The sequence below is a fragment of the Scaptodrosophila lebanonensis genome, unplaced genomic scaffold (assembly GCF_003285725.1).
Source record: "Scaptodrosophila lebanonensis strain 11010-0011.00,11010-0021.00 unplaced genomic scaffold, SlebRS2 tig00000001-arrow-pilon, whole genome shotgun sequence".
Taxonomy (NCBI): Eukaryota; Metazoa; Arthropoda; class Insecta; order Diptera; family Drosophilidae; genus Scaptodrosophila; species Scaptodrosophila lebanonensis.
Window position 1 is genome coordinate 9,095,106 of NW_022060529.1, and position 27,817 is coordinate 9,122,922.

At 39.9% G+C, this 27,817-nt stretch overlaps 1 protein-coding gene across 2 annotated transcripts; it reads right to left on the minus strand.

Annotated features, from left to right (window-relative positions):
• Positions 1–355: 355 nt before the first annotated feature.
• On the minus strand, positions 356–27,480 carry LOC115633875. 2 transcript variants are annotated; one of them, XM_030531376.1, is made up of 7 exons: positions 27,446–27,480; positions 27,059–27,153; positions 2,473–2,690; positions 2,198–2,409; positions 1,276–1,506; positions 742–1,028; positions 356–676 (listed from the first exon to the last, which is right to left on the minus strand). In XM_030531376.1, exons 2-7 carry the CDS (start codon positions 27,129–27,131, stop codon positions 420–422), a joined length of 1,278 nt encoding a protein of 425 aa, XP_030387236.1. In that variant the 5' UTR covers positions 27,132–27,153; positions 27,446–27,480; the 3' UTR covers positions 356–419. The 2 variants fall into 2 exon arrangements, with proteins under 2 accessions (XP_030387236.1, XP_030387237.1); XM_030531377.1 differs by lacking the exon at positions 27,446–27,480 and adding an exon at positions 27,396–27,444.
• Between the last annotated feature and the right edge of the window lie 337 nt (positions 27,481–27,817).

Here is a 27,817-nt window from a genome sequence, read left to right on the forward strand (position 1 = left end):
CTTGATCAAACAAGTTGTTTGTGGTTTAATTTATTAATTTATTTAGTTTTAGTATTTTACTTAAGCAGTTTTATTATATTAGCTTAACAGTTAAACTTAGAAGACTAGTAGTGCTTATGAGTTAGGCCAAGGTTTCAATTATTTTTCATTTGTATCTAGAAATGTTTTTAAGAATCACGGTTTACTGTTGTTGCTGAAAGACTGCCATATTTAAGAGCTCAACCTCCACTTAAATTAATTTCATTAAAATTAAAATTATTTATGTTTCATAAATGGCAGTTATATTAGTATTCAGTAGGTAGTGTAAATTATTATTCAATTGCCATGCACTGGTCAAAAAATTATCAGCAGCAGCTGGTATTTTAACCTGATTATTATTATCTGCTCCACTCTCGACATTTACAATTGCCAACGACTATTTACAAAAAGAAACTCCAACTTAATGCACATAGCAGCGCCCCCATGGCGCCACCGTATCTGGAAGCACTGCCCCCGCCCGAGGACAGCTGTCCGAGCTCCCGCTCATCGACCACAAATGCAGGCTCCGCACTGCTGGGCGTGGGCGCCTGTTCGCCACTTCTGTGCACTTCGGCAAAGTTTCCGCGACTGTTGCGTGCCAGACGCTGATTGGCCAGTTTTAGCTCCCGCAGTTTCTCCTCCAATTGCAGAACCTCATCTGGCAATGATAATGTAATAATATTTAAATAGTCGTTCCGAAATAGTTTTAGCCATACTACTCACTCTTATTAACGCCCTCGATGTCATTGACTTTTATGAACATAGCCAGTGAAATTTCATAGACCTTATTGGTATCCATAAGCGCCGAGCTTATTTCACGCTTGCGCCGTCCATAGCCCACCTGATTGTTGGAACACTGCGTACCAAGGCACTTGTCCAGACACACATTAACTGTGGCACGGAACTGTACATATGAGGAGTCGGGAAACTTAAAGGCCTTGAACTTGGCACTCAATATGTCACCATCAATAGTGTTAAAGTTCTCAAACAGATACGGATCCACAGTGCATCTAAAAATGGAGCAGATCAGGCATTAGTATTTCGTTGTGTTGACAATATTAAATTTATATAGTAATATAGTATAAATAGTAAATAACAACGATTTGGCTAGTTGCTATTTTTGGGTCAACGACTATGCTTTGTTATTTCACAGCGTTAACTTTAACAAAAAAAGTGCAATATAAAGTAATAAACAGAAATAATAATAAAGTTAATAATATCAGTACATCAAATCATGAGTTCATTGTACCCACATACCCTTTGAAGATGAGCGTCTCTGAGGAGGTGTGTGTGTCGGTAACATCTAAGTAATTAACACCCAGTCCATAGACAGGTGCTGAGTCCGCATCCAAATTGATTTCCATGGTCAAAGGTGTGCCACTCTTTACAGTCAAATCGCTGGTGAACTTTTTCCCATCCTGACTCACGCCAATGGATAGACGAGGCTCCGGTGCGCGTTTCGTTAATGAAGTGGTAATCTCCAAGTCCCTGGAAAGTCAGAAATGCACGAATGTGTCATTAGCAGCAGGATATTTATGATACCGCCGATGAAATACGGAAGTAAACGAAATTACGTTATTAAATATACTTCGAGAACTTGTTATAAATTGCCTCACCGCCTGGTTGTCGGATACAAAACTCGATGTATAGTACTTATGTACCAGCCCGAAGGCAACCAAAAACAAACATTGTATGAGTGTTGTAACACGCCCTATAATTAAATCGAATGTGGGGCCTTAGTGCATGCGTTCGCGATCCCTGACAGTCTTAGGTATCAACATATTCGATTTTGCAGTTAATTACCCGGTAATCGCAGCCGGACAGCTTGATTTACGGCCACCGCCTTGCCCATGCCCAAGTCTATGCCTTGCATATGCATGTGCATTTTAAGCATCGTTTTGTAGGGTATTTAATATGCCATAAACCTTAACTACATACTGGACACAACCAGGCATGGCAATGATGTTGAAAAAAGTTTACATTTTGACGCCTGGTCGGCACTGGCTGGGCCGTTTGCATTTTGCAGCTGACATGCCATCCATTGCCAATACATTTTTACGGTCTGGCAGAAAATTGGCTTGCAATTAAAATTGTGAAATTTCTCGGGGACAATGTGCTTCTCAGTCGAAGCTACCTCTTATTCCCCGTCTTAAGTAGAAAGCGTCGATAGAAAACTTACTCTGGTTCTTGAAAACCCGCTGGTAGAACGTCGCGGCGAACGAGCCCATGATGCTGTTGCTGCTCTTGGAGTACGACGCGTGGCTGCTCGCGGCTAGTCTCATTCATCATGACATTATAAACCGGGCCACTGGTCGTTATGCATTTGACACTGACGAACTCTTTGCTGCTGACGGATTCAATGATGATTTTATGGTAATAGACTTTTTTGCCCTACAGCGACAACAGAGAGCCAAAGTCAATGTCAGCTTAGAGTCAATTATCAAATTAAATTACCGTTAGTTGGTTGACCATACGCGTCACGCCGCACTCGTAGAAATCGCTGAGGGAGAGACGAAAAATGGCCAATGCACCATTTATTTCAGGCTGACAACGTACATCCGGATAGCCCTTGAGACCCTCCAAGTAGATCTGTTGCTGCTCCTGCTTACTATCCGTGGGTATGCCGATCTCGACACGCATCTGGTCCTCCGAGCAATGCACCTTGTGTGTGCCTGCAATGAGTGGAAAGAGGCAAGAAAATGGAAATTTAATTCTAAAACGTTTTTCGGTTGCTTTTTATTTTATTTTTTCTTGTCCAGCAATGTATTGGAATATTTTAACAATGTTAAAAGTGGGCTAGCATGTCGTCGTCGTCGTGTCCACGTCGTTGGTCAGCCAAACAAGCTGCCAAATGCGCAGCGAACCACGCCTACAAATGCGCAGACATGCGCGCCTGCCTGCCTGCCTGCCTGCCTGCTTGCCCGCCTGGCTGGCTGCCTGGACGTTGACGGTCTGCTTGCAGATGCCAATCATGGTATAACGCGAGAAGGGAGGTGGGAAGGGTGGGCAAGCAGACGACTGATCAACCAACCCACCGAGTGAACAACTAAGCACTAAACAATTGCCGCATAATTACTATGGAAGTAGAACGCGTTCGTTGCCTAAGTCTTTCGTTTTTATTGCAGCTGCGCGGCAACGCTTAATAAAGCTGCAGGGCTGCTTTTTTCAATATATCTATATGTACATATATGTATGTATAGTCGTAAAAAATAAAAGGAAAAACCTGGTATTAGTCGACACACTGCTTTGGTTTAGTTTGCTGGCCAAGTCGGCTGGCTACGTACCACAATTCCTTGCGCTCAAAACTCGGGCGTTAAACATTCGTTTGGCATAATTTTTCAGCTCTGCGCTGAGCGCAGCGATTGACTGCAATGAACTTGGACATGGATGGTCATATGTATAAATATACGTTAGCGGGCCGGGCATGCCTACATAGCAATCAAAATCTTATTATGGCCAGCCATGTGTAGGTAGCCTGATGTGTGCAAAATTATCGGCTTAAATGTTGCAGCTATTAGGCAGAACGGCAGTAGTGGCTGGACACCATTGAGTTTCCAAGTACGAGTAATTTAAATAAGTGCTTAATCTAGGCCTAATAACAAAGCTATAGCCACAGCTTAATCCACAGCTTTGTGCCGTGCAAAAATCTTAAAAAGTATTTTTGTTGTGGTGCCTCTGTGTCGGCTTCATAGAAATATATATTTAATTTATATGGCGCGCTCTTCGCGAGAATAGCCGTCAATTAAATGTAAGCAGCGACTCGCAGAAGAGAAAAAATGAAAAAGGAAATCAAAACAAAAAGAACCCGCACATAAAGGCAAACAAGTTGGAACTGTGCGGTCTCCGCGCACATAAAATGCCACGAAATTCATTGTAATTCGACATTAAAAGACAAAAGCAGATGCATTGTATAGGTAATTTTATCTCGGCGGGCAACGAAGCATGCGATAATGAAAAAAGGCACTTAAATTTAGAATTAATTAGCTAGACGGCGTTAGCTAGACAAAGACAGTGAAAGATGCCGACAGAGAGAGTGAACAAACAACAAATAAATACGGAAGGCAAATTTGCACGAAGGCGGCAATTAATGTTTTCTAGCATTCAAGCTTCTCCATGTAACCCAAGAACCAATGCCATTGCTAAATGAGCAAACGAGCAAGCGAACGAAAGATATGGTGGGCGTTTGGAGTGCGGCGCCCAAAGAAATTAAGAACCTCTTAGCGTGACACGCACGCCAGACCACGAACGTTCCACTTCCGCAGCAATTGACAGCGCACTAAGGATGTCTTTAAATACAACCGCAGCTTGTTGAGGATCATGGCCAGCTGTTCGTAAATTGCAACAAGACACGGTAGCTGGTCATTCAGCGATAGCGGATATATACTACACACACACATACATCCATATGTATATCGGGGCCGTGCACCTTCTCAAGTGCAGAGCAAAGTAAAGACGGACATGTCGACAGACATGCAAAGCCAAAGCATTAATTGAGTGCAAAGCGCTTGATTTAAATACAACATCGTCATGGTAATGTGCCAAAAACCCAGAACGCCCACAACATTACAAAACATCTGCGCCGAACAAAAAATAAATGAAAAAAGGAGAACGCGCTTTCAATTGAGCCATGATCGTAAAAAAAAAAACACAAAACCTTCGTCTCGCATCGCCGCCCGCATCGCCATCTGTGGGCGCTAACAGTCGTCCATTGCCGCATCTATTTATAGCTGGAGACCACACTTGGCATTTAGAGTCTTGCTCTTGGCTTTAATAAAGTTGCAGCAGGCAGTGCAGCAACAACAACAACTACGATAAAGATGCCGCACACTGATTCATATTTCAACATAATTTGGTAACAAAGTTGAATATTTAGGAAACTCATTAAAGGCGTGCTCAAAGATAAATATGAATTCAAGGACACTTGTTTCTTGACGCCACAAACACCAAAATAGTTTTTCTTAAAACAGAATAAATTAATATAGTAAATCAGAAATAATCTATTTTTAATATAACTTGAATAATTTTACGTCAAAATATGGAATTTGTTACATTCCAAGATACTTTAATATTTAGATGCTGAAACTGCCGTTCCAATTGTGGTTTCAATGCGAAAATATCAATTTATGATCTTGAAAGTAGAATAAATAGAACCACTGTGCCACATGAGCGGGAACGATAACACCGCACCCTGTTGGGTCGTTGTTGTTGTTGTTGTCGCTGTCATTACACAACATACCGGGGGCCCAGCGTTCGGGCAAATAACAATAATTGAATTTTAAACATCCAGCCCTTTTGGTCGTTTAGTCGATTGGTCGGTCGTTCGCTCTCACGTGGCCACTTCCAGTTTTGGTTGCAATTGCAAAGCCACAGACACAGGCCCATTGCCAATGAGTGGCCAGCACGCAAGTTTGTCGCTTACGTCTTTTGATTTTGCCATACCAGGCGCTTTTCAATTACTCGCATTGTTTCGTTATACACACGCACACACATACATACGTATACGAGTATATACGACGGCAAAGGCGGCCTTTAATTGCAGCCGAAACATTTTTATTGGGATTTTACAACTCTATGCTGTGCAAGTGTGCAGAGGTTAACCTATGTATGTACGAGTATCTGTGTGTGTGTGTGCACAGTTGATTAGAATTTATTTGACACACTTTTTATGAGTCGTTTGAGCTTTTATGTATTACGAACCTGTGGGCAACATCTACTTGGTCCGCAGATGCCATAATATTGCGCTCGTGGGAATACGATTTGCAATAGATTAACAAAGTTTTTTCTACACTCTGTAGAGAAGTGAGGTCATTGCCGCAAAAACATATCAAATCATACAAAGTTGAACCCACACGCTTTCGTAAGCTACTTAACACGGCTTAACCCAAGAAAGAATTCGTTGCATGTTATACAATGAGCGTAATTTGTGCAACACATAACGTAAGATCATCAAACACATGCCCAAAAAAAAATGTGAGCAACTGAATGAAAAGAACAAGCTATAATACAGATAGACAGACGGACAGACAGACTGACAAAATGGACATGGAGTGAAATAAGCAGAAATGCTTCTTAGAATCAAAGGTGCATTAGCATTAGCATTTAACCTCCAACATGACAAATCAAGAAAACGTGCAGCAAATCGGTGCGCGCATATGAAACATCCAACGAACTGCCCAACCGCAACCGCAACCGTAACCACAATTGCTGCCACAACAGCAATCTCAGGCAGTTGTATGTGTGTGCTGCTGATGTTGCATGAAATTCTCACTGTGGATGTGGTGTGTACAGCAAAAAGTACAGTAAAGCATAAATTTCCATTAACAATAAATTTAAAAGAAATTACATTAAAATGAAAATGACCCGGGGCGAAATTCTTAGGAAAAAAAAAAACAAGAGGCAGGCAGCGCTGGAGAAAGAGAGAAAGATATTACAAAGGAACAGCAAACATGCAGAACAGCATCGCCAGCACCATCGTCAATCGAGTGGTGGTTGAGGGGCGAAAGGTGGGGATGCCATATCAACATCAGTGGGCACGACGAGGACAACGACGATGACAGCGACGATGAAAGCATTTTTGAACAGTTTTTGCTGCAGATTTTCTACAATTTGGCAACAAATGCGCCTGCGCAGGCGCGCTTGCGCTCTTACAATCAAATGAATGCACAAATCAATAAAACAACAACATAGCGACAAAAACAACAACGTGCAAAAACTTTACAAGCCACGCCAGGCTCGTCGCAATCATTGCCATGCAAATCGCATCGTTTTCCAGTCAACGCCATCGTCTCTCTCCAAGCACTTGGCATTCGGGTAGTCGTGAAAGGTGGGAAAGACATCTCCCACCTAGAGGCCAACTGTTGGCTTCTTCGACAATTTGGCGAATGGTTTCAATGCCAGGGTTTCAGGCGGGCTTCCATTGCCAGCACTCTGTGTGGCTCCCTGCCCGCCTGACTGCCTGACTGCCTGGCTGCCTGCCTTGCGAATATGTCGTTGGCGTCTGCTTGCAAGTGCAATTGCGGTTTAGATTATGCAATTGTCTGACTCACTACTGACTACAATACTCGTACATGCCCCCATCAGCCCCCATCATCTTGTTGCTCTGTCCGCTGCCTGTGTGGGACTGCAGTCACGTTCATTGCTTGCTGCCTGCCACTGCGCTAATAATATTTGGTTTTGGCCAAAGTGTTATGGCTCGAGGCAATATTAAATTGAATGTGCTTGCATGCTCATGCAATATTTCTCCCCACCCCGCAATGCCAACGGTATGCATATTTATGGGAATTACCAAAAACCCATTTTCGCGCATTTTCAAATTGAGCAGTCAAAGCGATTTGTCCGCCTGCTTCTCATAAATTAACTAACCGATTTCCAACAAACAAATTCTCCGCCAATCAAATTTCAAATGCAGCGATAACAAAAACGATTTTGCAACAAATTGCCAACAAAAACAAGAATATTATTAACAACAAGAAATTTAAGACAAAGTCAAGTCACTCACTCAGTCATTCAGTCAAATACTTGGCTTGGGCTTGACACACACGATGAACGATGGAAGACGAACGAGGAACGTGAAACGACGCACGATTATCATCAATCTAGGCATCCTTGTCATGCATCACCTGGCCAACAGGAAATACTGGTAATTACCGAACGCAGCGCCATCGTTTGGCGTTTCAGCTTTGGCTACTTAGTGCACGGCCCGCTCTCTAAATAGATTTACTCTTCCGTGGCCACACTCATTGACGTACAAATGGCCAATTACTTTTAACGGACACGCATACGAAATAAATTACAAGACGTAATGCCTTGGCCGCGAAGCCAACTGATTGAATGACTAACTCACTATCTGACTGGCCGACTGACTGACTGTCCATACAACTCTTTGGGTGGGTGTTGTCCACACTTGTCGCAAAGTAATGGCCCTGGCACGGCTATATTTCTACAAGTATGAATGTGTGTGCGTTCATGTTAAACAGTGTCAAAGTGTCAAAGCAGGTGGGCGAGTGGCCAAGTCAATAAGAAAAATAAATAAAAAACGGGTTTTTCGCAGCTAATGCAAAGGCAAAAGCAATCCCGCCGATAAAATAAAAATTCAGTCATTGACGAAGGCAACTGTAATTACTTGCTAAGCTGCGACACACAGAAAAACTAGTGGTAAATACGATAAAAACCAAGGTTATTTGGACTATGGATAAGACGTTCATCAAAAAAATGTCGCCTCATAGTTTTCCAAAAAGTAAAATTAAAAATATGTTTATTTTGATAAATGGTTTTACCTAAATGTGGTCAAATAAAAGCTGTTGGTATATCAATGGATCATATAAAACATACTCATGGACCACTTAAAAAACATTGCTTATATCGAAGTTGCAACAATAATTCAACACTAATTTAAAGTTGTCTGCAACAAACATTTTCTTTGGATCGACTTGTAAAAAACTACAAGCTTCTGTTAAGTTCTACCGTAGCTTTAAAAATATTATTCTATAATATTTAGTATCTATTATAGAAAAAAAAAACTCACATATGTAGATAAAGGGAAATATTCGATCAAAAATGAAATTTTATCTAAAAATAATAACTAAAGCTATACAATTTCCATAAATTAATTTAAAATAATGATTGAAGTTCAATTAACACCTATCAATCAAATTCCAGCATTCCTTACAGACTTTAGAATCGTTTTATTCACATGGTACTAAGCCATCTGAAAAGTAGAGCAGATTTCTAACATATTTATGCATGTACATATGTGCGAATGAATAGCAAAAGTATTTTCCGGCGTCACTAATCGAACATTTCTTTCGTAAATAGGTCAGATTAGATCGGCATTGCCACTGGATTTCCAATCATTTTTTTTCTCTGTGTACCTTCATACCTGGCACTACGAGATCGCAACTTCATGTCTTAACAGCTACAATGTGATAATTGTTTAGCGCTTAATCGCCAGTTCGCTGTGAAAATGCATTGTCTCGCTTTTGCTGTCGATTGCTGCAAGATGCTTTAAAAAACCGTTACACAACAGCTACAACAACATCTGAAACAACAACATATTAAAGTAAGACAGCCTACTAACTCTTTGCATTATCAACAGATAACTTCTGTGTGTCTTCAGCTGAATGAGCTGGACGCGCAGACATGCGGTATCTATTGGTTTTCAACGCTTATTGAGTGCAAATTGCTGTGACTGTCAATTTCGAAAAACTGGCTCTTCAAGAGCTGCTTCTTCTTCTTCTTCTATTCAGCTGCCCCCTCTTTACCAGGTAGAGTTTTAAAATAAAAAAATCCAAACTTGTCTATTGGATTTTGTTGTACCCTTTGCCAAAAGAAGCTGTTTTCACAAGCAATCTCCGGCACTTTCTGACTTCCTTTTAAGACCTGGACGATGTCGCAGACGTATGAAGGTATTTCTATAGAAAGGAACTGGATTTATACCCTACGTGGTTCGAAAGAGCATAAACTCGCCTTTTAGGATCACGTATTTACCAATTTATCTTCACATAAAAAAGATAATACATTATTACAGAATAAGAAAGAGAGACAAAATATAAAGTATATAGCTAGAAGCACAAAATATCAAAAACTATCAATACAAAGAAGCTGCCTCCTTTAATTGGGTGTCGGAATTCAAAAGCCATATTATTTAGATCCTTTTCATTTTTATGTACATTTTGTTTCGTACATTTATGGCTACAGATAATGATACTTTTATATTTCCTTTTCATCACATACCCAAGACTTCACAATATTGTTTATATTTCGATGTTAGGTCAAACATGGTGGAGGGTATTCCATATTCATACAATCTCAAGTCTTTCCACTTGTCTCATTTTTTATTTGCTAATTGTTTAAAATGACGTAATTGCGGCCTGCCATTTATAGATTTAGCCAACTGATTGCGTTTCCAGTCAGGCATTTTTGAAGAGCCATCGCCCGCTCATCAACACTCTTCGAACAGGAAACGATCGCGTTCGACTTGGACTCCAAGTACAGCGCCTGTTAACCCGCCAAAACCCGCTTGTCAGCCAATCAATAATAACATAACATTAATCCAAATGCGCCGCCGACAAGCTATGCCAGATGAATTGTAGCATTTGCCAGACAACTTAGCTCGACTTACGCTGGAGTGCTTAAATTAAACACGTGATTAATTGCCAGCCGGCAGTCTGACCGACAAACGAACGGCAAATGTGGTCGGTCCGTGTCCGCTGATGTTTGGCCACATTTAAAACATGAGATGCAAAAATTTTGTATGCTCAAGATGAGCTACAACTCTAAAACGGTAAACCGACAGTTTCGGCCAACTGGACGCCTGCAAGCCGCTACACCAGGCTATGTCCAACCCGCCAATCGGCCAAATGAAGCGCATGTTGCTGCGGAGCGTGAACATTATGCGCAGCTGGCTAATTAAATTACACAACAGCCGAGAGACACAAGCGCAATACGCAGAAAGAAAAACATAAATAAATAAAAATAAAGAACAGTAAACTGGCAGAGGAGCAAGTGGATGTCTTGCAATGACTTTGACTTTGGCAGCGAGCGGCAACTGCGGCAATTGTGGAAACTATTCTAACTCTGGCCACTAACTGAGTGGTGGTGGTGGTCATTCACAGGAAATTTAATGCTCAAGTGGCGTCAACAACTTTTAGTTTTTGTCTGTTGGTTTTTTGACATATGCTGCCTGCATAATGTTGCATGCAACATGCAACTGAAATGAAGCATGACTCCCGTGCAGCCAGCGCGAGGTACAGCCACTGACGCCAACAGCGAACAACGTTGATTGGGTGAATGGTACAGGTGAGCTGCAAACAGTTTGTAAATTTATTAATTACCAGGTGGGGCAACATATTTTGGGGAAGGGGGTGTTGACAGAACCAGCTACTGCTAATCAAGTTGGCCGAATGCGAAAGCAAATTACCACCATGTTGTCGACTAATTTGGCTTTTAATTTTAAGTTATTTGCATTTCCTTCTAAGCATATTAATCAGAAAGTTTGTCAATCTCCATTATTACTATACAAGTAATTGCAGTTTTATTTAAGAATATAATTTGTCCAATAAAAATAATAACTAAGTCAAAGTTTTTAGAAAACTATCTACACAGGAAAAGCAACTTCGTGAATAGATTAGCAAATATATGACTATTTTTGTATTATCATAGTAATTTAGTTTAATTTTTTTTAAATAACCAATAATCATGAGGCTATTAAAAATTGGTATCTTTTTGAATTATATAGTACATACAAGTATGCGATGTAAACAATAACTGCATCTAGGTTTAAGGAAATAAAAAATAAAGAACACTTAATAACCAATCACTTTTGGTTTGTAAAAACACTACAGTGTTTTTTTATACCCTGTACCCGTAGGGTAAAAAGGGTATATTAGGTTTGTGCAAAGTATGTAACATACAGAAGGAAGCATCTCCGACCCCATAAAGTATATATATTCTTGATCAGCATGACGAGAGAAATCGATCTAGACATGTCCGTCCGTCTGTCCGTCTGTCCGTCCGTCTGGATGAACGCAAGGATCTCAGAAACTATAAGAGCTGGAATAACCAAAGTTGGCATTCAGATTCTCCTAGGTCCGAGTAAGGACGAGTTTATTTTATTTTTTTTAATTTCCCCCCCCCCCCCTTCCCCCGCTACAGAATTTCGTCAATAGCGTCCACATTTCAAATGCTACCTAAACCAAACTTTGCACACATAATTTATATATAATTGTCTATTGTTGTTCCAAATTGTATTCAATTCGGTCAATTTTAAGAAAAGTTATTAGTCTCGCCAGTACAACCCCCACAAACTGCAGCAACAAGTTCGCTCTTCTTCTTCCTCTTTTTGCTGCTGCTATGGGCGCATATAACTCAGTGACGCAAGTTTACCTGGGTACAGGGTATTACACTGTCGGGCTTGCTCGACTGTAGCGTTCTCTCTTGTTTTAATTTCGAATTTTTGAATTTTTTATATAATATATGTTTCTATATCTATTCTTTAATATTTGTATCTAATATTTCGAATTATTATTGTTATATTTCACACTTATCGGCTTATCGCATGATTTATATTACTGCGTATAAAAATTTTAATTAATAATTTGTATTTATTATATTCTTTTAGATCTTTTTTATGTAGATAAGATATTAAACGGTACAATTTATGTAGTTGTTTCCATTGCATTATTTAACTAGCTCGAAAATAATTTAATCTTTTTGCTGGCCACTCAAATGTGTTAGCTTACTTAAATAAACAAAAAAGAATTATGAAAACGCTAAGTATTACAACATTATGGTAGTTGAAGAAAAAGTATGTACAACAAGCCGTGTAACGTAGTTTAGTTGCAAGCCAGCGTGACGTAACAGTAAAACCGCTTCCATGCACCCACATCGACCGAGGTACATACATATGTATGTACATACGAGAATATGCATTTTTTTTTCTGCCTCCCAAAGCTTCTAGTTAATATGACTGCATATGTTGTTGCTTGCTGTGTGTCTGGCATTAACAAACAACAGCGACACGTTTTTTACAGCTTGTTGCAATTTGTGCGTCACGTGCAACATAGTGTTATGCAAAAATACATATGTATGCACATTCTTTCATTCAGTTCGTCATTTATTCATTCATGTTATTGTTTCTGAGGCTTTCTTCTAAACATTTTTCACTTGGCGCTATGCGGCATTTGCTAAATTGTCAGTTTCCGTTGCTGACTGCATTTCTCCAGCTATAATAATAATATAAAAAAATAGGAAAAAAAAACTAAAATTGTTGTTGGTATAGTAAATTGCTTAGGGAAAATATGCGCACTGCCGTTTAAACATGCCAGGCACATGCAACGCCGCCAGCTGTGAGACGTGCCCAGCACAAGGCACAGAATTTACCGCTAAAAGTTGATCGAAAGCGAGTTGCATTGTGTGAGTTCTATGTGTGTGTGTATGTGTGTGTGTGTGTGTATGAGTGTGTGCTTATAAAGTCATTTCAAGAAAATGCGTTTACAGTTTGGGTGGCTCGCGCACACATACACACAGGCAGATACAGAAACAAAGGTGAGGGCACGATACAAAAAACTTAGACAACGAACTTGATATGTTAGCATGCACCAACAAGCGGCATAATTGTTAATTATATTGAAATCTTTATAACTGAAATTAAGTGCCTAACTGTAAGCAATAGAAGATGAAACAGTATCGACTTTAGGTATAATAACAAAAATTAATTCAATCACAACTAAATGGCTGTCATGTTTTTGAGACCCGCACTATGCCGTCAATTAAAGACACTCATTGCTGGCTTATTAGACATGGTCGGTTAGTGCATCAGTTAGTCAGCCAGTCTGTCTGTCCATCAATCGGCGCACTGACGAGCTCGTGCAGCATTCTAATTGCACAGCAGCCAGAAGCCAGCAGTCAGCAACAGCCAGCATTCGTCTACTCTGTTTATTGTCTATAGTAGAAGCAGCAGCGGCGGCAGCAAGTTAGCCCGACATTACAGACATTACCATTTTGGTGTGAAAGTGTTGTGGTTGGTTTGCCAGCTTGGATTTTACCATAGCTAGCCGGCACCACTACTGCGAGATCTGTTGCCATATTTGCAATTACATAAAACGGCTGGAGCAGCGAACAGCCCGCTTGCTGCACTTTTCACAGTCATTATGAAGTTGCTTGCCACTCGGTTTAAGCACATGGCATATAATTGCATTTCTCTTAATGTAATGGCTGCTGTTGATGCTGCCTTTTTACGCCTAATTGGCAATAAAGTTTGAGTGGCTTGAGAAATCTGTGAAAAAGAATTCTGAAAAATTTTACACACTCTGCATAAAAATGATACTCAAATGATTTTATGAGATCTCCTCCTTCTATCTCTCTTTCACTCTCTCTTTAAGAAGCTGTCGCCAATCATTTATCAAATCTAACGAACAATTTCGTCGCGTCAGAGACCGTGGGCCCATCGCTGACCCAAAAATTTCACCAGCGCACCAACTGTTTATCAGCTTTCTAGCTGCCGCCACTTTGTCTTAGCTGTCAAAGCTGTTTGTTATATGAAACCATATGGACTACTCCAGCCGTGTATCATTAATCAACCGGCGATTAAATGATGTACGTGTATTAAACTGCCTTGTCACCCAAGGAGTGCTGTGCGGTTTGGTAAGCCTATTAACCGTGTCGAATAACTATCACACGCCTTTGCGTCTGAGCCTCCGAAAAACTGACCTTAGATCGCCTGCTAATTACACATAACCATACAGATAGAGAGAACTAAAAGCTAGCTGCAGTTTCTTACACATAGCGGCAATTGTTAATGAAGCTGCTAGGCGTGCACTTTTATTGAAAGGTCAGCCTGCACCTCTTCCTCTCCAACTTGAAATCTTTGCTAAGGTGCTTAAATACGTACACATGCAGCCGAATGGATGGGAAAACAAAAGCCACAAGTCAATATTGTATTTCGGAGAGTGAAAGAGTTGCTATACAAATTACAAAACTGACCAGCCAACCCAAAAAAAACACGCCACATATTGGCCGACTTCTTCCAGTCCGTTCGTCGCTTCAAGCACACTGGGCCGGAAAACTAACTAAATAAATATTTTTAAAGGCATATTCGAAACGCTTTGACTTACACAAAGCTAACTACAGATTTGCTTTGATTGTTATAGAATTATAAATTAAATGAATCCCAATTTTTAAAGCTATTTCCCAGTCTCATTTAAATATAATTATTTAATTTAAATAAATAAATAAAATGTAATTTCTAAGTTATTACAAACGCAAAGCAAAGCAAAGCTTTATGTCTAAATTTTAGTATTTCTTTATAAGTTTATTTCTTTATACTATACTTTATACTCAAAAGTTCTAGGATTAACTCGCAGAAGCTGACCCAGTGTGCAGTAAAGAAATAAAGAAAATTGTGTATAGTATAAATACAATAAAGAAAAGAAAAAAACGAAGCTGACTTGCAGACAGCCAACCAACTGACCAAGTGACCGTCGGGCAAGTCGTAGCGTTGTCTAATGCGCGTCTAAGACTGCGACTCAGACCGGGACTGGGACTACGCCGTTGGCTCAATGGAGCAAGTCAGTGGTGAATGGGGGGGAGAGTAACAGCAGCTTTAAATTTATTACATTTGCAGTTTTTGTTTCATGTGCCAAAAGATTAAAATGGATGTGTACGTGGAGGTTGCAGCCAGCCAAGCCGGCAAAGCGCCCGATCGGCCAACACAAACGCACCTCAGACTACCCATAAGAGCTGCAATATTTTATTTTGGTCATTTGCGATTTGCGTTGAATTAGCGTTGCAAGAAGCAACAGCGGCGGCAGCGCTAAACTTGTCCAATGTCCAAATCGGGCTTGTGGGCGTGCTTTGCAACTCCCGACGCATCCCCCAGCGACCACAGCTGTGACCAAATGCGGTGGCGACGCAGGCCGTCTGGTCCGCTCGAGTGTCGTGTTTGCCCACAACACCTGGAATTGACATTATTATTTTCGTGTTCCCGGTGCAGTTTGCGTGTGCCGCACATTTTTGGACACCCGCTCGCTCTCTCTCGCTCCCTTTCTCTCTCTCTCTTTATATCTGAAATGGCGCATGATTTATAATGCCTTGTGCTGCGGCTAAAATCGCCAGGCAATTGGGTTTTTGGGTAACTCTCTCATAAGAAATTCCTTTGTGGATCCGCATGCATTTTTCCGCCATTTACGCAACCAGCATTGAAGAGGGTGAGGAGAGGGAGATGGGGCAACACATCATCTTGATTGTGCGTACTTTATGGCCGTGCGCCCAGGCAGGTTAACTGCCATCGCCGTTCGGTCATCGGTTGTACAAACTTGTTGAAACCACATTTGTCTCATGTTTTGTCGCTCTATCTGCCCCATGGCATCTGGCCGGCTAGCTGGCTAGCTGGCTGGGGCAACGTTAATAACCGTTTTTGACATGCCAAACTGCATAATTTACAGCATTTCTCTCTTTTTTTTGCGTTCGGCCAACTGTCGCACTTGTCGCGACATTTGCAGCAACATTAACAACAACAACAACAATTGGCGCACCTTTCCATGTCCAAAGCTGGACAATGTTGGTGTTGGGCGCGCTTTTAATTGCCATTGACCAAGTTAGGCGCGCAACAGCTGCGACATTTTAATTGAAATTCTATGGAAAAGAGCGACTCCGATCCACACTAATAGTTAGCCATGACTTAGCTCTGACAGCCCACTGATAATACGAACTCGATGGAGTTCGGGTTAAAAACTGCGCGACCGTATTATGCAATCGAGCCAACTCAACTCCCAATTCCCACACTTCAAAAGCGATGCGACTCTTTCAGATGCAGACACAATTACTCGTACAGGCTGGGAGCCAACGTCAGTGCGAAAGACATGCAAGCTCATTTGCCTATACACCATGCACCATCTACCTTACAACAAGTCGACAGTGGCGCATCGAGCGGGTCCATAGACCCAACCCAGAAGCGTGCATTTGATTTGCTATAGTTTTGTGTGATTTGCAGCATCAGCTCGAGCTGGCTGAGTGGCTTGCTGAGTGAGTTGCGCCCTTGAAAAAAAGCGAAACCTTTTCGGCGGCTACAGAATTCTTTACTTCCTGGATGCAATGCAAGAGCTGGCAAATTGTGGCTTTCTTGATTTGGCCAGCAGCCAAGTGCCAGCAAATGCTGCTGCCTGCTGACTGCTCCTTATGTTTAATTTAGTTTAGCATTCTCCTGGATATGCATCTTGCGGCAGCTGCCCATTTTTTTTACCCGTATTTTCTTTTTCAATTACCGGCAAGCGCGCGTTTTCGGATGCCATGTAATTTTAACTTCAAACGCATGCATGTTTGATAAGCAGCTGCAGGCCTAGACAGCAAGCACAAGGCAGCAAATGCAACAAGCATATCAAAAGACTTAAGACACGAACTCGCTAACATTTCATAGATCTTATGTTGCTTATTGCTCCAGTTAAGAGCTTTACAGTTGGCATCCAGCTCTGAGCAGGAATTCAAACAAGTGGCCGAGCTGTTAACTCTGCGCAAGAATTCAATAAATTAATTAGAAAATTTGTCTCTGATTTTATCGCTTCGCTTTGCACAATTTCACGCCATCATAATAAATAAACCAGCGAGCAGAACAGACACGAGGCCATCCCATTGCTGCATCAGTACAAGGTTTTTCCTTCTGCTAATTAACAAACGCCAACTGAAGCAACGTCCACAAGGGAGCAAACAGGCTGCTAGGCAACCCGAGAATCATAAACCTACCAACGTTTTAAGCTCACCGAATCATTGTATAGAAATGACTCAAAATAAGTCGAAAGGTACGAAAATCTGTTCGGGCATAAAAGTTGGAATCGAATATCTGCTTGTCAAAAAGCTATTGTATGCATCTCTGATTTTTTTGATTTTTTTTTAAAATATCATTTTTTATTAATTTAATCTTTTAAGCAGATTTGGCAAACAAATATTTTCAAAAGAGGCCACATAACATTTTAAGCCCAACACATCATAATTAACCCTGCAAATGACGAGTATTTGAAAAAGAATTCTCCAACGCCCGCTAAAAATATAGTTTGTTGAAAGCGTGAAGAATAAACATACATGACACATACATACAAGTATATTTTTTAAGCTTGTTTATCTTTTAATTAAATTTACCGACGAACTAAAAAGAAGCATAAAAGTCAAATGTAATAAAACAAAGAAGAAGAAACAAATAAAAAAATACTAAAAGTCAAAATAGTCATTAGAGCTGACATCAAGTGTTAATATGGCCGCTACACAAGTTAATGCTATTATTGTTGTCATTAAAAAATTATACAAAAAATGCGTCAACAAGTAGAAAACACTCAAACATACGTACCCACTACATACATACATACATATGTAAGTGTAGCTATGTTTGTTTGTTTAGCTCATGCCGACAATTTCAAAGCTGTTTTTGCAATGTCATTGACTTTAAGCAGGCCGTGCGTGTGCAAATCGTTGAGCTCGCTGGCGCACGCATAGAGTAAAAAAAACACATCTTCATGCTAAACACACACTCGATGTGGCTACTGAAGGCGGAGAGAAGAAGAAGAAGACAGCGATGACGACAACCAAAGCAATACCAAGCTTGCAAACAAATCAGTGCAACAAGTGCTGACTGACTAGCTGACTACCTGTCTACCATTTGTCTCTTCGTATGACCGCCCATTGAAATAAACTTTTTCATTTTACCACTATTAGCACTCAATTCAATTCTAAAGCCAAACCAAAAGGCCACGTTGGGTGGCAACTGCCTTCCTTTGTTTAGAAACAAACGAATAAATGTAATCAAAAATAGAAGTGGCGGTCACTGACACGCCAGCCACAATAATATTTGGTGGCTTCAAACAATTGAAAATAAATCAACGCTGTGAATGCGCAAAATTTCGCAGACAACTTAATTGAAACGAATTTGAAAACATTTCTCTGGATGAATCGACCGATTGTGGCTTTCTGTTGCGCTTACATAACAATTTTGCAAACAATACGTTCCCTGTTTGCATTTGGCTTGAAGCGGTAACGTTTTGCTGAGCCCTTTCTCAAAAGTTGAAGCTATAAACACAAATGTGTCTTTCTAGCGAGTTTGTTGCCTTAGTCTTTTGTTAGCTTAAGCCAAAAAAAAAAAAAAAAAAAAACACTGAGCTGAAAGCCTCTTTTTTAACACAAAGAAATTATGCGGTTGGTTTTTATTCCGTGCATATCAATGAAAATGGTTCTTATTTATACATGTTATTTGTTGGCCGCAAACCACCTAAACATCTTGATATTGTTCCTTTGGCCATTTTCTTAAATTTTAGTAAAAAATATACTGCCTGGCTTTACTTAGTGCTCTAATTGCTCTCATTCTGCACATTCTACTTTTAAAATTCAATAAATATTTTGGTTAATTATAATCTGTGCATTTTTTCGTCATTGAGTTGATGATCTTTCATTTGAGAGAGTTGATTCCTATTTATCAAAATTTTGTTTGTTGCTCCTATTTTTTATTTAAAGTCTAAATATATTTATGTTGGTCCTATTTTTTATTTAAAGTCTAGATATATTTATGTTGGTCCTATTTTTTATTTAAAATCTAAATTTATTTCTTGGTTTGCTAGTAACTTATTTGTTGACATAATAAGCAAATGAATAAATATGTTTTGGCATTTTATATAAACTTAGGCATACCCATTTATGGACTTGTTTTTTTTATTATAATAGCAAAGACTATTTGATATATTCTCTTGCTGACTTACAGTTCAGAGTTCAAACAGCATGGGCTTGATGTGAGATGGATATGGCCTATGGCCGAGTTGCGTGCTACTTTTTTTTGGAACATCCATCAATACAAGCTAACTTTTTTCGGCGCTTAATCAACGGCACACCATTGTGAGTGCCTCTCTATAATGAATGCACTAAAAAGCCAATCAATCCAAGCACTCGGAGAGTCAAAGAATAAAGGCAAAGCCAAGAAGAGAACAACAAATAAATATGAAAAATTTGCCACATGCAGCATGAATCGCAATTCATCATCAGGCGGCAGAAACTGCAGGCAGGCGGCAACTATGCGGCTTCCCCGTCGCGGGTCAGCGCGTCTAATAGATTAAATAAATTTCGCATAAATTATGCAATTGTGGCGTGCAATATTTCAATGCGTCCGGGAACAGCCCGCGGCGACGTCAGCAAGACTTACGCACATCTGCTTCTATCGAAACTTTCCTATTCCAATTTCCAGGCATGTGCGCTTGCTGCGCTTGTTTATTCTTTATTAATTTCCATGCGGTGTTGATCCTGTTTGGCCGCTGCTCCGTTATTTAGTGACGCTGCTGCCGCGCAGGTCGACCGTGGCGGATTTGAATTCAGGCACAGGTTTACTACACTGCCTAGCTAGGCGGCCGCGCTGGACACTGCGGTTGGGTCTATGCTCCAATCGGCGGTTCTTGAAAGCGCTACGCACAGTTTGCTTTGTAATTAAAACTTAACGAGTGAGACGACGTCGCTGCCTAACGGTTCTTGCTGTCTTAACCGTTTGGTCTGCCCGAACGCCCCAATGCGTGTAGGTTGCGTCCTGTACCAACAATACACTGATAGAAAAGAATATCAAGCCAGATCACACATTAAGTGCCAACTCGCACTTTTTAGATAAAAAAAAAAATAAAATTGCATAAAACAACTGAATGTTTTTTTTTGTTAAGTAATTGTTAACAATAAAGATAATTTCAGTTAAGCACATCTTACAATAATCAAAAAATACAAAGAAAGTCTTTTGACTTTACATTTGTTATTTCTAAATTCAGGAATCTCTCTTTCGTTGCTTGGAGGAAACGTTCAACCTTTGTTGGCTATCAGCATAAGAGACAAATGATTTATTATCTTTAAAAATAATATCAATATTTCCATATGTATGCACTTTTCACAACCTAAATTCTTAAGTTGTAGTACTGTTAGATTTTATCTCAAATACAAACGAAGAACTGGTGAAGGAAACGAGGTTCAAATTGGAAGGCGAAATTAATTTACATGGATGTTAAGGTATAGAATGAGTGAATTCTGAGGATAACCTTTTTTGTGTTAGTATCAATATCCTGTTGGGAACTCTTTATACCAATTTTCCAGTGTATTTCGTGATCTGTATGTATGTGCGTGTCTTCACGTTGGTCATGTAATGCGCAAGAATTAAACTGTAACTCTCAGCTAGATCTACACAATATTCGGTCTAGATTACCCACTCCCTCGGGCGCCGACCAACTTTCTCACATAAACCATGGATTGAATTTATGAGTGTTTGTGCATGTCAGTGTGTGTATGCTGGCTTAATTGGCACAATTCTTGCTTATCACACTCATAAATATGTTTTTGTCTGTGCTGCTACAGACTGCCGTCTACAATTTGCCTGCGAGCCGCAAGACCGTTGACAATTTTGCTGCGTGGTGGTGCGTAGATGTGCGATTATTGGTAGCTGGAAACTTAGACTGTGAAACCAGCAACAAGTTGCAAGTTGAAGCCAAAGTCATTGGGCCATAAATTGCAACTTGCGGTAGGTAGTACAAGTAGATTCGTAGACCGCCTCTAGGCGGATTGGCCGAGAGCTATGCAAATGAGTGTAAAATGCGGTCTACAAAACGCCAGCATAGTCGCTGCAAAAATTGTTACCCGGCCCATGTCATACGCTTAATACAATTAGTCTTATGTAATACGCATGCCTTTTGCTCTGGCCTAGCCTAGCCTAGTCCCAGCCCCAGCTCGTGTCCGTCTCAACAACTTAACTCAGCCTGAGCCCAATGCAGCCTGATCGCGGAACCATGGTAGAGAGGCAAACCGTTAATATATACAGTTAGGCCACTCTCAGCAGCTTGCCTGCTACGCAATTCGCGCCACACGCCGCACATGTCTTCTGATTGAAATGCCTTGGGAGCGTGAATTGATTGTCCAGCAAGTACCGACGACTGACCGACGCGACAGACTACCGACACGACGCTCTCAGTGTGCAAAATTTCAAGCCTAAAAGGCTTTTTATACCCTTGCAAGAAAAATACTATGATTCTCTCATTATGTTTGCAGCCCATTAAAACATAAAATTACATAAACAGGCCGATCACTGAATATATGAAAACATTGTGATGCACTGTATACATATACGTAATATGTTAATTATAAATGGAATGATTCATACCAGTTAAAATAAACTAAAGAACTTGATTATTTTCAAACACACAATATATGTAAAATAAATTATATAATGTCCCCATCTAATCCATAATAAATATGGTTTTAATAACGTTTCAACGAAAATTGAATATTATTAAGTTTTTCCACTTACATCTACATCCAAATAAATATGATAAACCTCAAAAGGGGAATCTAATGTTGACCTCAACCGCTTTTATTGAAAATATCTGAAATAATTATCTTCATATTGGACTCTATCGGGAGTGATATTTTTTTTCAACTGGGATATTTAAAAAGTGTTAAGGAAGCGGTTTTGTATACTGAGAGTTCAGCTTTTTTTATGCGATGGACAAGCAAACAAAAATTTGGCATTCGTGAAAAACATCGCGTTTTGGCAAATAACTGGATACATACATTGGCATACATACATTGGCATGTTTATACAGAAATGTTTAAGGACGCAGTCTGAGCTATGATCACTGCAGAAGTATTGCCTCATTTGAAAGAGTTAGGTGTGACAAAAAAATTGTCACCTAGGAACATATTCTTTAGCCGAAACTATGACTTGTTACTGTTATCTAGATAGGCGTTCAAATGGGACTTTTGGTTGTTTATGTTTTTTAACAAGCCGTTAGAACCTCGTTATCACACAAGTTTTTCAAATAAAATTTATAAAGGGCATGATCTTGTCGGCATTGATGCGAGATGAAATTTATTTATTTATTTTGTTTTTGGCTGACCAACTCTACAAGCTGAACTGCAACGAACTGGCTTGCCACGCAGTATGTCAGATTTTGTGCTGCCAAATAATGTGGCATGGCTGAAAATGGTCACAGTGCCAAACAAACGACGCGACGCGACGCGCTGCATGTGTAACGGTAAATGGCAAGTGGCCAGACGCAACGTGCCCAAAGGCACCTTCTCGAACATCAAGCCGCTGGGAGAGTGCAATTTGAAAACCGTTTTATTTTTGTTACCTAATTAAAGTGAGCCAGCGAGCCGGAGAGCGTCGGCGCGTATTAAGTTGTCTGTTGTCTGTGTTTTGGGCACAAGTTTTGGCCAAGATCCAAGACCGAACTATGCCAGTTATGCGCTCGCTCGCTGCATTGCCGCAGCACAATAGGTGCTGCTTGTAATATACTCAACTTGCATGATAAAAATCCAATCAGATTATTATTCAATAAAAGCGGCACAAAGATGGCGTGCACTTGATGACAAATGCTCCTCGGACTCGTGTCGGAGTTGGAGCTCCAGCTCGAACTCAAACTGGAATCGAAGCGAATGCTATATAGTATGCAGACCAGCCAAATGGAACAAAAGAAGACTGAGGCAGTCCGCCCTTAAAACAAGCCGCCCTGCCACGCTGCGAGTATTTCGATTTTCCTCTGATGTTGTCTTATATTTTTCGTCTTTTTATGTTTTGTTTTTTTGCTCTGTTATCTTTGGCTTTTAATCTGCAAATGCCGCGCTGGCAACAACTACATACATATGTATGTATGAATATGCACTCGGAAATAAAATCAAGCACAATCGGTGTCAATAAGTTTTAAATACATGAGTACAAAATACTGCATTTTAAATTGATAATTTTCATTGTAAAAAGTAGCATTAAATTTTTTGGTATCTTCAACAAGGTTTATTCCGAATTTTAGTATTTATTTTATGTTTATATTTTATTAAATCCATATGCTTGCAAAAGCTTTTCACAACAATTTTTTTTAATATAAGTACTCCAGTAAAACACAGATCAGATTTTTCAACCGCATCATTTTTTCCCCACATACACACAAAATTCAAATTTTCAATTCTTTAATTCGCGTTTGACTTAAGCAACTTTTCTATCCGCTCAGCAATATATCTTATAAAGAGTACAAAATTACACAATTAAATTAATTTTTATCTTCTACATACATTTAATTATGCTTTTATTAAAGATTTATTCACCCTTTATTTATGTAAGCTCCCAAAACCTAAAATGAAATTTAATCAAATTTAATCTTCCTATTTTTCGCCGAGTGTACATGCAAGCTAAAGTTCCAGCTAACTCACAGCGGGCATGTAAAGCTGTTCGATTCGAGGCTGGGGCCCCGCAAAAAGGCATAGGCATTGTTTGCAAAAACTTTGAGGCGACCTTAAGAGTTCAGAGGCGCATGTTAAGGATGCGCATGCGCAACGCAGTGGAACAGCAATGGGGAGCGTGCGCTTCACTGGACTTTGGCGGCAGCGGCGGCGATTCGATTTTATTAGCTTAGCAAAAGGCTCTTACAGTCAGTCGGTTGTCTAGACGGGCAATTTTTCACACACACACAAACACACAGAGTTGAGCACGTGAGTTTGAAAGAGAGAGGGGAAACGAAGACATACAGACAAACATACATACGCATCTGCTGAGTCTTGCTCTAAAATTGGCATTTTTCGCACACATAAGGCAAAAATCTAAAGCGAAGCGCACAGCTCAGATCCAGCCTCGAAGCTGGCAAGCGGTTTATTTGCCTTGTGTGGCATCAACTTCATCATCATTGTAGCCGTCGTTCGTCGTCCACATTGTGCTCGTTCTTTGTCGTGGTCATCATCATCCCCATGCACTGCTTATTCCTCAATACTGTTTGGCCCGACTGGTATGCCCGATGGCATAATGTGGCGGCCAGACTCGCCACAACGTTTTGCGCGCAATTTCTTTATTATTTCGTTTGTCCTTTTAGGCAGCAGAGAGTTAAGAGCGCTAAGCGAGTGGTACATAAGTTGTTTCTGTTATTGTTGTTGCTTTTGTTGCTGTCGCTTGTCAAACCGCTGATCATTATTGTTCCAAGTTTATGTTGTGCTGCACTGCATTAGAGGCGCACACGTTGCACAACCTCCCTCCACAGTGCACCGCCCCCTCACAATGCACACTGCTGCCAGGCCTCATAAAAAAGGTACCGAAAACCACAGAGAGAAGAAAATAAATGCAGTTGCCTCTTTCTCAAACGGCACATTTGGGCTTTCCAAAAAATTCAACATTATTTTGTTAGAGCATTTTGTCCAATAATCAGTGAAGAAAGAAATATCAAGTTTTATCTGATCCAAATTTAATAAAAATATAATTAAATGTTGAAGTTAAGTTTTTGAACCATTCTTTTAATTCTAATTTATGGCTACCTCAGTTTAATATATTTAGTCATATAGTCCGAGGATCATTTATTAATTTTGATGGAAACTTCATCTTATAAATTAGTAACATATTGTTATTATTTATATTATTGCATTATAGCATAATATTTATACAATGTCTGCTCATCTCTGCGCCCAAGGTGCAATGATTTGTCAATGTATTTTGTCTCAATGTGTCTGCCAGAGCATTGGCGTTTTTGTTGTCGCTGCTCTATGTCGTATTTTATTTAAATGACGTAGTTGACTCGAAGATTTATAACTATTTAAAGCTGCATAAATTTATGGAAGAGGTTCTATTCTTTATATGGCAAGTTCGTTGCCTAAGTCTTTCGTTCTGGCCATTAATAAAATTATGCGCTCTGTGACTGTATGAAAGCTGCAATCTGGGTGCCTGTCCGCCTCGTGTCTGTGGCAACAACAAGGTCGGCGTCGCGTGCATTTCTCATGCAGCAATTAAACAAATTAATCATAGTTCGATGATTTGTCAGTTTCCTTTTGCCTTGGACTGAGCACTCACGGCATTATGTTCGCTCAACTGTGCAGTTTTTGTGAGCTTGAGCGCATCTTCCAGCAGCTAAAATGACATCATATTCAATTTGTGTTGAGCTCTTTGGAAGTCTTCTATATACTTGTAGTACGTCAACACAACACAACACAAACTTTCTAGTCAAAACTTTTACTTTTCTTAATGCGGGCCAACTCCGACTGCCACAGCTCGAAAATTTCATTTGCACTCTGTATAATTTTCTTGCCACTAAAGCTTTAAAACGCCCTGTTGGCAGCTTGTAATTTGGCTTTCAACTTGACTGTTGCTTGTTGTTGCTTTCAGCTGTTTGTGTCTGTTCTTAAGCAAAAGTGTTTGTATAGTCGGCCCGATACTTGAGACAGTCTGTTGCGACTAAGCGCGGCTGACAGCGCTGCTTAGTCAACAGAACCGCACTCTGATATAAATTATAGCTGTCGCTACTCCCTGGTCAGCAAATATACGTACAAGCAAACATATATATAATACATATGTATTTGTGACGCGCATTTCGATTTCAAACTACACACATATACCCGTACAAATGAATTTCATTCTGCATTCGCAGCTTATAATCAATTGACGGCACTCGCTGCCAACTGCCACTTCAATTTTTTCTTCATAGAGGTATATAGTATATAGGCATATATATTATATATTGGATTTCAACTTCTTGGCGCGTTCAACCAGTTCGCCTACATCGTCAGCTTATGGCTTTATTTTCAGGCAATTTTGCACTTGAAAATCTTGTTTATTATAAAACAGCTCCTCTCTCTTTATTTTTTGTTACGTGCTTGCGAGTGTGTTTGTGTGTATAAAAGCCAATGTCAAGCAGTTAATACTATGTTGTACTTCTTTCTTTTTTTGTTACTTAAATCATTATTCTTATTGCTTTATATGTTACTTAGTGCCTGTTGCCTGACCACTTGATTGCCTTTTAATAAGCGCCAATACATATGGGTAGAAATTTTTCATTTTTCTGCCCTGATGTTATCTTAGCCCATCATGTATTTGTTGGTGTTTTTGTTTGTTCCTCTGACGTGTCATGTGGCCCCTTCCTGTTGCCTGTGTAGGTGTCTTGTCTTGGTTGTCGTGGCGTGTCTTTTGTATATTGTCTTTTGTTTTTTGCCGCTTTTGTTGTTTTGGCTCTAGAAGGCAACTTGTGTTCACGTTAATGACTAATATACGGGTTTTCAACTGAACTTTATTTCAGCTGCATTTATGGTTATGCTGCTAATATGGGCAGCAACTCTCTTAAATGATACGACATTAAGGTCTTTCTGAATCATGCTACACTCACACTACACACACTTCCAATTCATTTTGAGATAGCCCTTAAAAAAGTTCGTTGCCCAAGTCTTCTGTTTCTATATATTCTAAAACAAAGAAACAAATTGGCATGCTACGGACAATTGCACACCGTTTACTACTCTCACATAAACAGCACACGCCTGCCCGCACATCTAAAAGACCCATTCGAGTTGGTCATAATGTTAAAAAGCGACAAAACGTACCTCAACCGAAAACGAGGTCAGTTTTTGCGGCGAATTGTTTTTTATACGTACTCGTATTTTTTAAACCTTTTCGCATTTCATTGCGCACAAATGACATCATGAAACATTTGTATCTCTGTACCTGTATCTTTAGAGACCCAAAGCTTCGTTGCAGTTGTGTGTGTACCGAGCTTTTTTGCATTCAACAAATATATTTGATAGAGCTTACCTTTGGCAGCTGATGCTAATCCAAAATATAAATACGCCAGGCAAATGGCTCGCCATAGTTTCGCTCGAAACATTTTATCTACTGCTGTTGTATTCCTAATTAGTTAATAAAAACAAAAACAAACGGCATTATTAGCTGGCTGCGTTTGGCATTTCATAAAAATTTAACGGCACATGCGCAGCACATTTTTAATTATTTCCATTCCTTTATTTTTTATTTGCCCACCACCACCACCGCAAAACGTTTATGGTTTTCACACACTATGAAATATTATTATGAAATTAACATATACTAAGGAGGCAAATCAACACCGAAACGACTGCTTGCCCGCACACACCGAATTGAAAGCACAAGAACAAAGCCACACGATTTCGAATTGAGCCTTACTTATTTTTGTTGAACGAGCCGCGAAACACGTCCAAGCCGCACGCTCGTCGAAAGGCAACTAACTCAAGGTGATCGTCGTTAGCAGAGTGCGAGCAGCTGCTGCCTGCGCTTCAGTGTTGTCAATTTAGCCATTTTCCCGCCAGCTCAAAAGTAAGATTATTAAATTGGGTCTAGCGGAATCTATGACGTTGTTGGAAGCCCGGTTAACATTATTACAGAGCAAGAAAAAGATAAGTCAGATACTTAATGGCTAGAGAAACTGCTAATTCAGACATCGATTTCATTGTTGTAGAATCTGCAGCCCTCTTCTATTAAAGATTTCTTTCATTTTTTATTAAAAATCAAATTTACAATAATATTAAATAATTAAAT

Excerpts from the sequence above, each read along its gene's own strand:
- LOC115633875 (XM_030531376.1), bottom strand. The coding sequence starts at position 27,131 with ATGTTTCGAGCGAAACTATGGCGAGCCATTTGCCTGGCGTATTTATAT. Across the intron at positions 2,691-27,058 it reads ATTAGCATCAGCTGCCAAAG|GCACACACAAGGTGCATTGC; the intron begins GTAAGCTCTATC and ends CACTCATTGCAG. Across the intron at positions 677-741 it reads CATCGAGGGCGTTAATAAGA|ATGAGGTTCTGCAATTGGAG; the intron begins GTGAGTAGTATG and ends TATCATTGCCAG.